This window comes from Oncorhynchus tshawytscha, linkage group LG30 (genome assembly GCF_018296145.1).
Source record: "Oncorhynchus tshawytscha isolate Ot180627B linkage group LG30, Otsh_v2.0, whole genome shotgun sequence".
Lineage (NCBI taxonomy): Eukaryota > Metazoa > Chordata > Actinopteri > Salmoniformes > Salmonidae > Oncorhynchus > Oncorhynchus tshawytscha.
The window spans coordinates 31,645,538-31,659,706 of NC_056458.1; the positions used below are offsets into that span (position 1 = coordinate 31,645,538).

A 14,169-nucleotide genomic window follows, 5' to 3' on the forward strand; every position below is an offset into this window, starting at 1 on the left:
AGTGCGAATCAATCCCAGAACAACAGCAAAGGACCCTGTGAAGATGCTGGAGGAAACAGGTACAAAAGTATCTATATCCACAGTCAAATGTGTCCTATATCGACATAACCTGAAAGGCCGCTCAGCAAGGAAGAAGCCACGGCTCCAAAACTGCCATAAAAAAGCCAGACTACGGTTTGCAACTGCACATGGGGACAAAGATCGTACTTTTTGGAGAAATGTCCTCTGGTCTGATGAAACAAAAATAGAACTGTTTGGCCATAATTACCATCGTTATGTTTGGAGGAAAAAGGGGGAGGCTTGCAGGCCGAAGAACACCATCCCAACCGTGAAGCACGGGGGTGGCAGCATCATGTTGTGGTGGTGCTTTGCTGCAGGAGGGACTGGAGCACTTCACAAAATAGATGACATCATGAGGATGGAAAATTATGTGGACATATTGAAGCAACATCTCAAGACATCAGTTAAAGCTTGGTCACAAATGGGTCTTCCAAATGGACAATGACCCCAAGCATACTTCCAAAGTTGTGGCAAAATGGCTTAACGACAACAAAGTCAAGGTATTGGAGTGGCCATTACAAAGCTCTGACCTTAATCCTATAGAAAATGTGTGGGCAGAACTGAAAAAGCGTGTGCGAGCAAGGAGGCCTACAAACCTGACTCAGTTACACCAGCTCTGTCAGGAGGAATGGATTAAAAAGCTGAAATAAAAAAATTCTGACATTATTTCTGACAAATATTATTGACATTTCAAATTCTTAAAATAAAGTGGTGATCCTAACTGACCTAAGACAGGGAATTTTTACTTGGATTAAATGTCAGGAATTGTGAAAAACTGAGTTTAAATGTATTTGGCTAAGGTGTATGTAAACTTCTGACTTCAACTGTAGACTTACTAGAGTTCTGATTGGTTAAGCCGCACAGGTAGAGTACAGTGTCGTGCATGTTAATGCAATAGAATCCTATCACAATACGTTCTGCCTACTATTCTTGCATAGTTGGTTTTGTTTCAGTATGTTACATTGATGGTTAATATTGTGTTTATTCTATCACAAATCCAACAGTAAAGGGAAACATTGATAGTGTTAACTAAGGGGGAAAACTAGAACTTTGAGTGAAGTTCAATCTTGTGCTTCTCTGTGTGCGCTTATATTTCCTTCGCATGGCAGTCCCGCGCACGCACGCAGTTTAGAGGGAAGATTGGTGTGGACTACCTGTGCTAATTAGCTATCTGATTCTCTGAACACCTGTGTGTAAAGAGAAGACAGACAACACAAACATGTTGTCACTGAAAAATACTTTCAGCTGCAACTGTGTTAAAAATAGATTAAAACAATGTACAGTAAGTGTGTATTTTGCATTTGTGAAATTATTTTGATGTGATATGAAAGTAGAAGGATTTGTTTCTAGGACTATGCCGCAATTGAGAATCGATTCACATTTAGATGGAGTATTTAGCTGTTTTGGCTTCCAGAGCCAATTTGCCCTTTAACTAGAACATGTATGGTCCTAGGACTAAGGAGTAACGTTATGCTCCTTTAGTCCAATATTGAGCTAGCTCCAGCAGAAACTTCCTTAGGCCACAGACACTGAGACACATCTCAGTGTCTGAGACACATCTCAGAGACACATCTCACATCTTAGGCAAAAAAAAAATTAAAATATTACAATAAAATATGAGATTGATCAAACAGAGACTGAGAACTGTGATACATTTTCAATGTAATTGTTACAACTTGAAATAAATTACAATGTCATTTCTTGTGAATGTAAGTTCTTACATTAAAATATACATACATTTAATGACAAAATTCATAAATAAATTGATAAGACTACTCATTTTGAGTTGGATGAATTATCTCTGTCACATTGTCACTCTAAATGGCAGATACTCAGTGATTTCTCTATAATTTACAGTATTTCATGTCATAGCAGCTTCTCAGCATTTTTAAACAGCATGCAATAGCATGCTACTAAACAGCATTGAGCCCATAGTCTTTGGTTGTTTTTGCTATGAAGACTGGGGTGAGCCCAAATGAAAGGGAATAAGCAAATTATATTAGCATTTCACCTCTTGCCACAAGATGACATAATAGGGAATAGAGATACAACTATTTCCAAGAGAAATGTATAATACAAAAGCTGGGGTAGAGGTTGTTGTGGGTGTCGGAGGCAGCTGTATCCATTGTGCCATACAGGACCAAAAGGGAGAAAGGGAGATGCTTCTCTGCCATGTGTAGTTTACATTGTTCTGTTCATCAAGTTTATCTGGATCAGCCACTGTAGTGCCCTCGTTCAACTAACATAGGTAGGCCATAAGCAGCAAGATGAAGACCTAGACTCAAACCAAAACTCTTATTTGACCTTACAGTCAAATAAGGCATCTTCCCCAGTGGGCAACACTGATTGAAATTATATAATTTCAAACAGTTTTGCACAATGGGTCCACCTAAGTGTTAGCCATTGCATTCCTACCCGGCTCCCACATTAGGGAATTAACATTGGGGTGCTGATACTTTGCCGCCGGCAAGGCATGCAGAACAAGGTGACCCCTCAGTGTTGTGTCAGTCCTACTTGGCCACTAGCTCTGGTCCATCGCGTGATGACAACAACGAGTTGCCTCTGAAGAGGTAACTCGTTGTTGTCATTGCACGATGGACAAGAGCTACGTGGCCAAATAACTCTGACAAGAGATGGTATTCAGTGACAGATCTTGACCACGTGAGTTGAGAGACTACCAAAGATCATGGCCTGGTCCAAAACTGTAAAACTATACCCAGACCTCAGGAGCTGAGGCCCAGACAGACCCAGACCAGAATCATGTTGATGTGGTCTCCAGTGGTGTCAAGATCCAGACTTCACACTCCATCCATGTCTTTCCTCTTAACCTGAGCAGCCTATTTTAAAGAGTGTCTTTGCACGGTGTCCCCTCCACTTTCTATACCAGGCATATTAGCATCCTGTGATTGTGATCATCACATAGTCCATCACCACCACATTCCTCTACTAATAACCAGCTTTTCCTTCTACATTTTCTTCTACACCCTACATTTTGTGTGTGTCTGTGTGTGTCTGTGTGTGTGTGTGTGTGTGTGTGTGTGTGTTTGTGTGAGAGAGAGAGCGAGAGAGAGTGTCTGACATTCTCTCTGTGAGCAGTGAGTACAGAAAATAGACATTTGCATCATTACTCCTGGTAGTGGATCTTCTGCTAGATGTCAAAGATGTGTCGTTGCAGTGGCAATGATGATGATGATGATGATGATGATGTGTATATGTATGTGTGCGTGCAAGCATGTATGCGCATGTGTGTGTGTCTGTGTGCATGTGTGAGTTTATCAATCTACCCATCTACCTATCTAGCCCTGTGCTCCCTCAGAAGCCCTTTACATGGCAGTAGGCCTCCAGGCTGGAAAAGAGGATGTAGATGAACCAGAGGCCAAAGAAGAATAGGGTGGTGAGCACCTTGGTGACCTTGGGCCCCCCCAGCTCTCCCCCTACAGACGGCCGGCGGCGGAGCATCAGCACCCCCATGTTGATGAAGGCGAAGATGGTGAAGAGCGTGACCGAGAAGGCCAGTGAGCCGGGGTCCACGCGGAAAGTTTGACCTTTGGTCTCCCAGTAGATGGCAGCGATGGACCACGCCACCCCGATGCCCAAGAAAACGTTGACCGCATTGCTACCCGTCACGTTGCCCACCGATGCGTCGGCATACTGGTCCTGGGTTGCAGCGACTTTACTGGCAAAGGTGTCTATGGAAAGAGGTTTGGGTTAGAGTTTAGAATATGGTTATAATAAGGTTAGGATTAGTATCACTAAGGCTGGGAGAGGTTTAAATAGAGGTTGGGAGGTATCGTTTTGGGTTTTAGTTGGTTCAAGAGTTAGGTTTAGGGTAAATAGCTAGCTTGGATTGAAGATAAAGTAACTTAAAGCAGACACTCAGTCACACACACACACACACACTTGTCCAACACACACACACACTCACCAGGGATGGAGGTGCCCAGAGCCACAAACACCACAGCAGTGACACTGTCTTTGAGGCCCACGGTGCAGCCGAAGTGGGAGGCCAGGTCCCCGATGACGGTGGTTAGTAAGCCAATGACAATGATGGACACCACAAAGCAGGCCCAGCCATTCCAGTACTCGGTAGGTGGCACGCAGGCAAACAGAATCTTCCAGAAAACTGTCACAATGTGCATGAAGTAGTCGAAGCAGTTGGGCATTCGCCGCTCCACTCCCTCTTCCTCGTCACCTGGCAAAATGAGGCAGGTAGAGGACAGTGACAAACAGTGTTATCGATGAGTATTTATCGATAGCATACATTTGCCGGAGAAAAGACCAAACCATACAGACAAACAAACACGCATGCACACACACACAATATACTGTAAAATATACACATTATATATGTACAGTGCATTCGGTAAGTATTCAGATCCCTTGATTTTTCCACATTTTGTTGCGTTACTGGCTTATTGTAAAAATAAAAATAAATTTAAATCCCTCATCAATCTACACACAATACGACATAATGACAAATCAAAAACAGGTTTAGACTTTTTTGTAAATTTATTACAAATAAAAAAATGAAATATCACATTTACATAAGTATTCAGACCCTTTACCCAGTACTCTGTTGAAGCACCTTTGGCCGCCATTACAGCCTGGAGTCTTCTTGGGTACATGACGCTACAAGCTTGGCACACCTTTATTTGGAGACTTTCTCCCATTGTTTTCTGCAGATCCTCTCAAGCTTGGTCAGGTAGGATGGGGAGCGCCGCTGCACAGCTATTTTCAGGTCTCTCCAGAGATGTTCGATCAGATTTAAGTCTGGGCTCTGGCTGGGCCACTCAAGAACATTCATAGACCGGTCCCGAAGCCACTCCTGCGTTGTAGCAGGTTTTCATCAACGATCTCTCTGTACGTTGCTCCGTTTATATTTCCCTTAATCCAGACTAGTCTCCCAGACCACCATGCTTCACCGTAGGGATGGTGCCAGGTTTTCTACAGATGTGACGCTTGGCATTCAGGCCCAAGAGTTCAAGCTTGTTTTCATCAGACCAGATAATCTAGTTTCTCATGGTCTGAGAGTCCTTTAGGTGCCTTTTGGCCAACTCCAAGTGGGCTGTCATGTTCCTTTACTGAGGAGTCGCTTCTGTCTGGCCACTCTACCATAAAGGCCTGATTGGTGGAGTGCTGCAGAGAAGGTTGTCTTTCTGGAAGGGTCTCCCATCGCCACAGAGGAACGCTGGAGCTGTCAGAGTGACCATTGGGTTCTTGGTCATCTCCCTGACCAAGGTCCTTCTCTCCTGATTGCTCAGTTTGGCCGGGTGGCCAGCTCTAGGAAGAGTCTTGGTGGTTCTACACGTCTTCCATTTAAGAATGATGGAGGCTGGACAATTCCTTCGACCTCATGGCTTGGTTTTTGCTCTGACATGCAATGTCAACTGTGGGACCTTACATAGACAGGTATGTGCTTTTCCAAATCATGTCCAATCAATTTAATTGACCACAGGTGGACTCCAATCAAGTTGTAGAAGCATCTCAAGGATGATCAATGGAAACAAGATGTACCTGAGCTCAATTTCGAGTCTCATAGCGAAGGGTCTGGATACTTACGTAAATAAGGTATTTCTGTTTTCGCTTTGTCATTATGGGGTATTGTGTGTAGATTGATTAATAAAAGTTGTTTTTTAATCCATTTTAGAATAAGGCTGTAACGTAACAAAATGTAGAAAAAGTCAAGCGGTCTGAATACTTTCCGAATGCACTGTATGTATCATTACATATTTGTGAATTATTTACATGACATAACTCAGGTTATGTCTGACCTCCTGAACTGACTGTGACCGCCTCAATGAACTGTTCTCTCCAGGAATGAGTTCCAATCACCACAGCCAGATTGGTGTCCTTCAAGAGTTTGTCCACAGTACTCTATAAAAACACAAAAAAGATTAGCAATGAGAGTGGGCAAGTATTCAATAACAAAAGCTGACACGGCATGCTCTGAAGCGCAAACACATAAAATGTCACACACATACTGTCTCATGACTTCTGTTCTTATCAAACTGAAGTCAGGATAGACATGAGGGTAGAAGAGAAGTATCATTACTGTTAAAACGGCCAGCTTCAGTCAGCTGATTCTAGCCATTACTTCGGCAGCTTAGTCTCCCATTCAGAGGACCCCCACTTTTGTTAGTGTCTTATTGTTCAAGGTCAGTCCAAATAATTAACACCACATCTCCTTCAGCCTATCACTGGCCTTGATTCCCAGGACTTCAGTTTCAGTTAGTCTATGACCCCAGCACTCTGTGTGGTCAGAAACATGCTATCCCCATCCTGATGAGCACATCCACAGTTTTACCTCCTGCTGAACTTTTCCTGCTGTGGACTGAATCCCTGTATGTCTGATGTTTAATTGTGTGTGCATCTAAACATAAGTGCCTTGAGATCTGTGTCATATTATGTGGAGCTAAGTTTTGTGGTTTATTGTGTACAATTACTGTGTACTGAGGTTGTTAGCTAGCTCGAGCTCCCGCTTGCGTTAGCACTACCATTAGCATTTTGTATTGGAATGCATGAGCATTTCAGCATAACTGTTAGTGATTAGTATTTATTAGCATTACTCATTTATTGTGCTAAGCTATTTTCTATTCTATATACAGTACCAGTCAAAAGTTTAGACACACCTACTCATTCAAAGGTGTTTCTTTATTTTTGCTATTTCTACATTGTAGAATAATAGTGAAGACATCAAAATGATTAAATAGGACATATGGAATCATGTAGTGACCAAAAAAGTGTTAAACAAATCTAAATATATTTTATATTTGAGATTCTTCAAAGTAGCCACCATTTGCCTTGATGACAACTTTGCACACTCTTGGCATTCTCTCAACCAATTTAATGAGGTAGTCACCTGGAATGCATTTCAATTAACAGGTTTACCTTGTTAAAAGTTAATTTGTGGAATTTCTTTCCTTTCATAATGCGTTTGAGCCAATCAGTTTTGTTGTGACACGGTAGGGGTGGTATAGAGAAGATTTACCAAATAGGGCTAAGACCAAGTTCATGTTATGGCAAAAACAGCTCAAATAAGCAAAGAGAAATTACAGTTCATCATTACTTTAAGACATGAAGGTCGATCAATGCGTAAAATTTCAAAAACTTTGAAAGTTTCTTCAAGTGCACTCACAAAAACCATCAAGCGCTATGATGAAACTGTCTCTCATGACCTCCACAGCAAAGGAAGACCCAGAGTCCCAGAGTTACCTCTGCAACAGAGGATAAGCCCAAATAAATCCTTCACAGAGTTCAAGTAACAGACACAACACCAACTGTTCAGAGGAGACTGGGTGAATCAGGCCTTCATGGTCCATTACTAAAGGACACCAATAAGAAGAGACTTGCTTGGGCCAAGAAACACGAGCAATGGACATTAGACCGGTGGAAATCTGTCCTTTGGTCTGATGAGTCCAAATTTGAGATTTTTGGTTCCAACCGCCGTGTCTTTGTGAGACGCAGAGTAGGTGAACGGATTATCTCGGCATGTGTGGTTCCCACCGTGAAGCATGGAGGAGGAGGTGTGATGGTGTGGGGATGCTTTGCTGATGACACTGCCAGTAATTTACTGAGAATTCAACGCACACTTAACCAGCATGGCTACCACAGCATTCTGCAGCGATACGCCATCCCATCTGGTTGGCGCATAGTGGGACTATCATTTGTTTTTCAACAGGACAATGACCTAACACACCTCCACACTGTGTACGGGCTATTTGACCAATAAATAGAGTTATGGAGAATGAATCGGATGATTTGACCTCCACAATCACCCGACGTCAACCCAATTGAGATGGTTTGGGATGAGTTGGACCGCAGAGTGAAGGAAAAGCAGCCAACAAGTTCTCTGCATAGGTGGGAAATCCTTCAAAACTGTTGGAAAAGCATTCCAGGTTAAGCTGGTTGAGGGAATGCCAAGAGTGTGCAAAGCTGTCATCGAGGCAAAGGGTGGCTACTTTGAAGAATCTAAAATCTAAAATATATTTTGATTTGTTTAACACATTTTTGGTTACTAAAAGATGCCATATGTGATATGATTTATTTCTCCTCTTTCCTTTCAGGACCACATAGTGGGGCAAAACAGTATTTTGTCAGCCACCAATTGTGCAAGTTCTCCCACTTAAAAAGACGAGAGAGGCCTGTAATTTTCATCATAGGTACACTTCAACTATGACAGACAAAATGAGAAAAAAAATCCCCAAAAATCACATTGTAGGATTTTTAATGAATTTATTTGCAAATGATGGTGGAAAATAAGTATTTGGTGACCTACAAACAAGCAAGATTTCTGGCTCTCACAGACCTGTAACTTCTTCTTTAAGAGGCTCCTCTGTCCTCCACTCGTTTCCTGTATTAATGGCACCTGTTTGAACTTGTTATCAGTATAAAAGACACCTGTCCACAACCTCAAACAGTCACACTCCAAACTCCACTATGGCCAAGACCAAAGAGCTGTCAAAGGACACCAGAAACAAAATTGTAGACCTGCACCAGGCTGGGAAGACTGAATCTGCAATAGGTAAGCAGCTTGGTTTGAAGAAAGCAACTGTGGGAGCAATTATTAGGAAATGGAAGACATACAAGACCACTGATAATCTCCCTTGTTCTGGGGCTCCATGCAAGATCTCACCCTGTGGGGTCAAAATGATCACAAGAACGGTGAGCAAAAAGAGAGAGCTGGGACCAAAGTAGCAAAGCCTACCATCAGTAACACATTACGCCGCCAGGGACTCAAATCCTGCAGTGCCAGACGTATCCCCCTGCTTAAGCCAGTACATGTCCAGGCCCGTCTGAAGTTTGCTAGAGAGCATTTGGATGATCCAGAAGAAGATTGGGAGAATGTCATATGGTCAGATGAAACCAAAATATAACTTTTTGGTAAAAACTCAACTCGTCGTGTTTGGAGGACAAAGAATGCTGAGTTGCATCCAAAGACCACCATACCTACTGTGAAGCACGGGGGTGGAAACATCATGCTTTGGGGCTGTTTTTCTGCAAAGGGACCAGGACGACTGATCCGTGAAAGGAAAGAATGAATGGGGCCATGTATCGTGAGATTTTGAGTGAAAACTTCCTTCCATCAGCAAGGGCATTGAAGATGAAACGTGGCTGGGTCTTTCAGCATGACAATGATCCCAAACACACCGCCCGGGCAATGAAGGAGTGGCTTCGTAAGAAGCATTTCAAGGTCCTGGAGTGGCCTAGCCAGTCTCCAGATCTCAACCCCATAGAAAATCTTTGGAGGGAGTTGAAAGTCCGTGTTGCCCAGCAAAAGCCCCAAAACATCACTGCTCTAGAGGAGATCTGCATGGAGGAATGGGCCAAAATACCAGCAACAGTGTGTGAAAACCTTGTGAAGACTTACAGAAAACGTTTGACCTCTGTCATTGCCAACAAAGGGTATATAACAAAGTATTGAGATAAACTTTTGTTATTGACCAAATACTTATTTTCCACCATAATTTGCAAATAAATTCATTAAAAATCCTACAATGTGATTTTCTGGATTTTTTTCCCTCATTTTGTCTGTCATAGTTGAAGTGTACCTATGATGAAACTGACAGGCCTCTCTCATCTTTTTAGGTGGGAGAACTTGCACAATTGGTGGCTGACTAAATACTTTTTTGCCTCACTGTAGTTAATGTCAGTTAACACTGGACATGATTCTCAGTTATCTGAACCATGAGTGGTCAGATGTGTCATTTGTGTGTGTGAGTGTGGATATCCTCCATTAAACTCCTCTTAACCTGTATATCCGCCTCATCCTTGTTCTGACCGGACATTCTGTAGTGTTTGCTACCGGGCTCAAACCAGCACCTAACGTTTCTTATTACATTCACAGTCCTTCAATTCTCTACAATCCTACACCTATTTTTCAATTACATTACATACATTTCCTGTCTTGTCACTTACAGGACAGTTTGTGTGAAAAGGTTTCTTGGCTTTGATATATATTCTATCAACATCACAATATACTGTATCTATTCCAGTGTTTCCCGACCTGGTCCTCGGACATCCCCCCCGAGAGATTACCCAGCGATTCCACATTAGTTTAAAATACATTTTTAGAACTAGCTCACCTGATTAAATTAGTAATCTAATTACCAAGCCCTTAATAAGTTGAATCAGGTGTTCTGGTGGTTGAATAGACCAAATGTGTAATGGCTGGTGGGGGGCAAAACTAGGTTGAGCAACAGCTCTGTTCTATTCTAAAAGATGAGAACGTGTAAATGGAAGTAGAGATCCTCCAGTTCTAGAGGCTCTCAGTTAAGAGACACCTCAGTCCTGTCAAATAAATCCCAGAGCACACTGCATGCTAGTGGCTACAATACCGGGTCTAGTATCCCATTTGGAGTCATTCCCTGTCGGATCTGTTGGGTGAGAGGGTGCCACAGTGAGAGGGGTTAATCAAACATAACACAACACACATACAGACACACACGCACACACTGTATATGACACACACACACACACACACACACACTGTATATGACACACACACACACACACACACAGTATATGACACACACACACACACACACACACACCTTAAACTCGTAGGACTCCTCTATGATGACCTCTAGCCTGCTGTGCTCCCCTAGAATGGGCTTCCCCATCTCTGAGATACGTCTGGCGTCCTCCTCTTCTGGAGTAGGGTTCCCTAAAGGGGGAGAGGAAAGGGGAATGTTCTCTTACTACAATACATGATGGGACTAATATAAATGGAGTTAAACAAATACATATTTTGTAGTTATGATGGGGTTAGACAGGTGAACTAAGCTCATGATGCATTAATAAGCCATATTGTAAAATAATCAATGGGTATATATCATTTTAATGTTCAAAAGCGTCTGTAAAAATCACAGTGGACCTTTCAATTGTGTGCAAAACTTATTAGATCTTACCCTGGTTGAGCAGCAGAGCTGCAATAGGAAGAGAAAAAAATAAATGCGTGATTTTGAGATGTGATTACTTATAATGCTATTCAAGCTAAAGTGATTTCTGCATTGAACCTTTATTTATTCACGTTAGTCTCATTGAAATCAAATGTATTTTGCAAGAGAGACCTTGTCAAAATAGCAGCAGTCGACAAAAGACAGAAGTGACAGTACACAGTACACATGCAAGGAATTGATCAACTGAGAAACATTATACTTCGGACAATGTACAAAGAATAAATGAATGACAGATTCATCAGATCACAATGTGCATTCTGAAAGTAACCATGCAGTGAGGAAAGAATCAGTACAAATTAACCGACACCAAATTCAAATATTCCTGCGTCTCCATCCTCTAAATGCAATAGTCCAGTGAGCTCATCCAAAGAGGGATAGGCTTGACTTCCATCCATGTGAAAAAAAATGTGGAAGTGCTTTTTCAATGGGATGCAATGAGAGAGGGTCCATCGAGTTTGATTAACATGAAAAAAAGAAAGCTAATTCACTACGTGAGGCCTATTTGATCGACTAGGAGGTGCATAATGTTTACATTGTTATGAAGGTCCTGTATGAGTGGACAAGCTTGACATCACTGTTATGCACTGTACGTCGTACTGTGCGGTTGTTATGGTGTACGACAGTGTGCTGCTTTATGTATGAATGGATTATCAGAATGAGTGGCACATGTCAATTCAAATCAAAGTTTATTTGTCATGTGTACCGAATACAATAGGTGTGGACCTTACAGGGAAATGCTTCATTACAGGCTCTAACCAATAGTGCAAAAAAGGTATTAGGTGAACAATAGGTAAGTACATAAATAAATCAACAGTAAAAATACAGGCTATATACAGTAGTGAGGCTATAAAAGTAGCGAGGCTACATACAGACACCGGTTAGTCAGGCTGATTGAGGTAGAATGTACATGTAGATATGGTTAAAGTGACTATGCATATATGATGAACAGAGAGTAGCAGTAGCGTAAAAGAGGGATTGGCGGGTGGTGGGTGGCGGGACACAATGCAGGTAGCCCGGTTAGCCAATGTGCGGGAGCACTGGTTGGTCGGCCCAATTGAGGTAGTATGTACATTAAACGTCAGAGTGATTTACAATGTGAAACCGTGCAAACGTGTGTTCTACAGCTCAGCTAGATATAACAATCACATCGAATTTGAGAAAAACAACTTTATTTCAGGTCTTGTTCTGCCTAGTGACAAATCTCTCTGGCATCTTATTGGCTAAGAGTTCCAGCCTTTCCTCCGACTTCATGGACAACGATTCCCAAGGCAAGTCCATTATCTCGTCAGTGTAGTTAAAAATCTTTGGCACATCTCCCAGCCTCACTACATTCTGCCTTCAAAGAGGGGCTGAACTCATTGATTAGGCCTAGTATTTTTGCCTTCTCACAAAAAATGCAAGAAGCCATTCGTTTTGGGGGTGTGGTTTGATGTGGGTGTGATATCCCAAACAGCCACCGTACCAACTGCGTGACGCAGCATGAAAACGTGAACGTAATTGGTCAAGAATCCCAAGCTCCGAGTGTTAAAATGTCCTCATCTCTAGAGAAGTATCTTTGAATGTGTTTAAATCTGAAAGTGTGGCAAGTGAAGTGTGTGACAATGAATCAAAAATAGTGATATCAAAAGAATGGAACAAACCAAGCAAGTTGTAATAGAAGACAAGGACCAGTCCAATAATGCATTTCTTATTGGACTGCGTTTTTTGGACAAGGAGATTAATTTGGGAAGTCCATTTGTAATATCGAGGACTGTGAAGAAAGCAGTGGGAAAGGTGCATTCAATCAAGGTGACTCGAAGCGGCCTTGTTTTGGTTTATTGTGTCGATGAAGAACAGAAGAAGCTGCACTGGATCTGGCAAAATTGTCCACGTCAGAAGTAACATCTATTGATCTTCGGAGCAGGGCGCCTGCCAAAGGAGTTATAGCTGGAGTCTCGTTGGATATAGTCAGAAAATCCTAGGAGTGGTCAGTGCATTTCGCCTGATCCGTATGGTAAATGGAAGGAAGGAGAAAAGCCTATCATTATTATTGTTGTTTGAGGAGACTCTACCTGAATATGTGAAGCTTGGATATGTGAGGTATGCGGTGAGAGCACTTGTGCCCAAACCATTTTAGTGTGGGAATTGTACAAGATAAAATGTGATTTTATATCCATCACATGCGTCGAATACAACAGGTGTAGACCTTACCGTGAAATGCTTACTTACAAGCCCTTAACCAACAATTTTAAAAAGTAACACAATAAAATAACAATAAAACCGAGTCACTGTGTGGGGGTCCAGGTTAGTTGAGGTAATTTGTATATGTAGGTAGGGGTAAAGTGACTTTGCAAAGATAATATACAGCAAGTTGCAGCAGTGTAAAAACAAAGGGGGGTCAATGCAAATAATGCAAATGAATTGTTCAGCAGTCTTATGGCTTGGGGGTAGAAGCTGTTAAGGAGCCTTTTGGACCCTTTTAGTCTTGGCGCTCTGGTACCGCTTGCTGTGCGGTAGCAGAGAGAACAGTCTATGACTTGCATGACTGGAGTCTTTGACAATATTTTGTGCCTTCCTCTGACACCGCCTAGTATATAGGTCATGGATGGCAGGAAGCTTGGCCCCAGTGGTGTACACCCTACCCTCTGTAGCGTCTTGCGGTCGGATGCAGAGCAGTTGCCATACCAGGCGGTGATGCAACCGGTCAGGATGCTCTCAATGGTGAAGCAGTAAGACATTTTGAGGATGTGGGGACCCATGCCAAATCTTTTCAGTCTCCTGAGGGGGAAAAGGCGTTGTCGTGCCCTCTTCAAAACTTTCTTGGTGTGTTTGGAACATGATAGTTTGTTGGTGATATGGACACCAAGGGACTTGAAACTTAACCCACTCCACTATGTGAATGAGGGCATGTTCGGCCCCCCTTTTCCTGTATTCCACGATCATCTCCTTTGTCTTGCTCACGGAAAGGTTGTTCGCCTGGCACCACACTGCCAGGTCTCTGACCTCCCTATAGGGTGTCTTATCGTTGTCGGTGATCGGGCCTACCACCGTTGTGTCGTCAGCAAACTTAATGATGGCGTTGGAGTCGTGCTTGGCCACGCAGTTGTGGGTGAACAGGGAGTACAGGAGGGGGCTAAGCACGCACACCTGAGGGGCCCACGTGTTGAGGATC

General features: G+C 42.6%; 1 protein-coding gene across 4 annotated transcripts in view; it reads right to left on the bottom strand.

Moving 5' to 3' along the window:
* Positions 1-1,702: 1,702 nt before the first annotated feature.
* slc8a2a (solute carrier family 8 member 2a) overlaps positions 1,703-14,169 on the bottom strand; it is a 71,286-nt gene continuing 58,819 nt past the window's right edge. For 3 of the 4 annotated variants that reach the window (XM_024393720.2, XM_024393721.2, XM_024393722.2), the window contains 5 exons: positions 10,968-10,985; positions 10,611-10,723; positions 5,832-5,934; positions 3,986-4,252; positions 1,703-3,749 (listed from right to left, as the gene is read on the bottom strand). In XM_024393720.2, coding sequence (XP_024249488.1) covers positions 3,373-3,749; positions 3,986-4,252; positions 5,832-5,934; positions 10,611-10,723; positions 10,968-10,985 — 878 coding nt within the window. In that variant the 3' untranslated portion in view covers positions 1,703-3,372. The remainder of the gene's footprint in view (positions 3,750-3,985; positions 4,253-5,831; positions 5,935-10,610; positions 10,724-10,967; positions 10,986-14,169) is intronic. The other variant, XM_024393723.2, reaches the window with a different exon arrangement.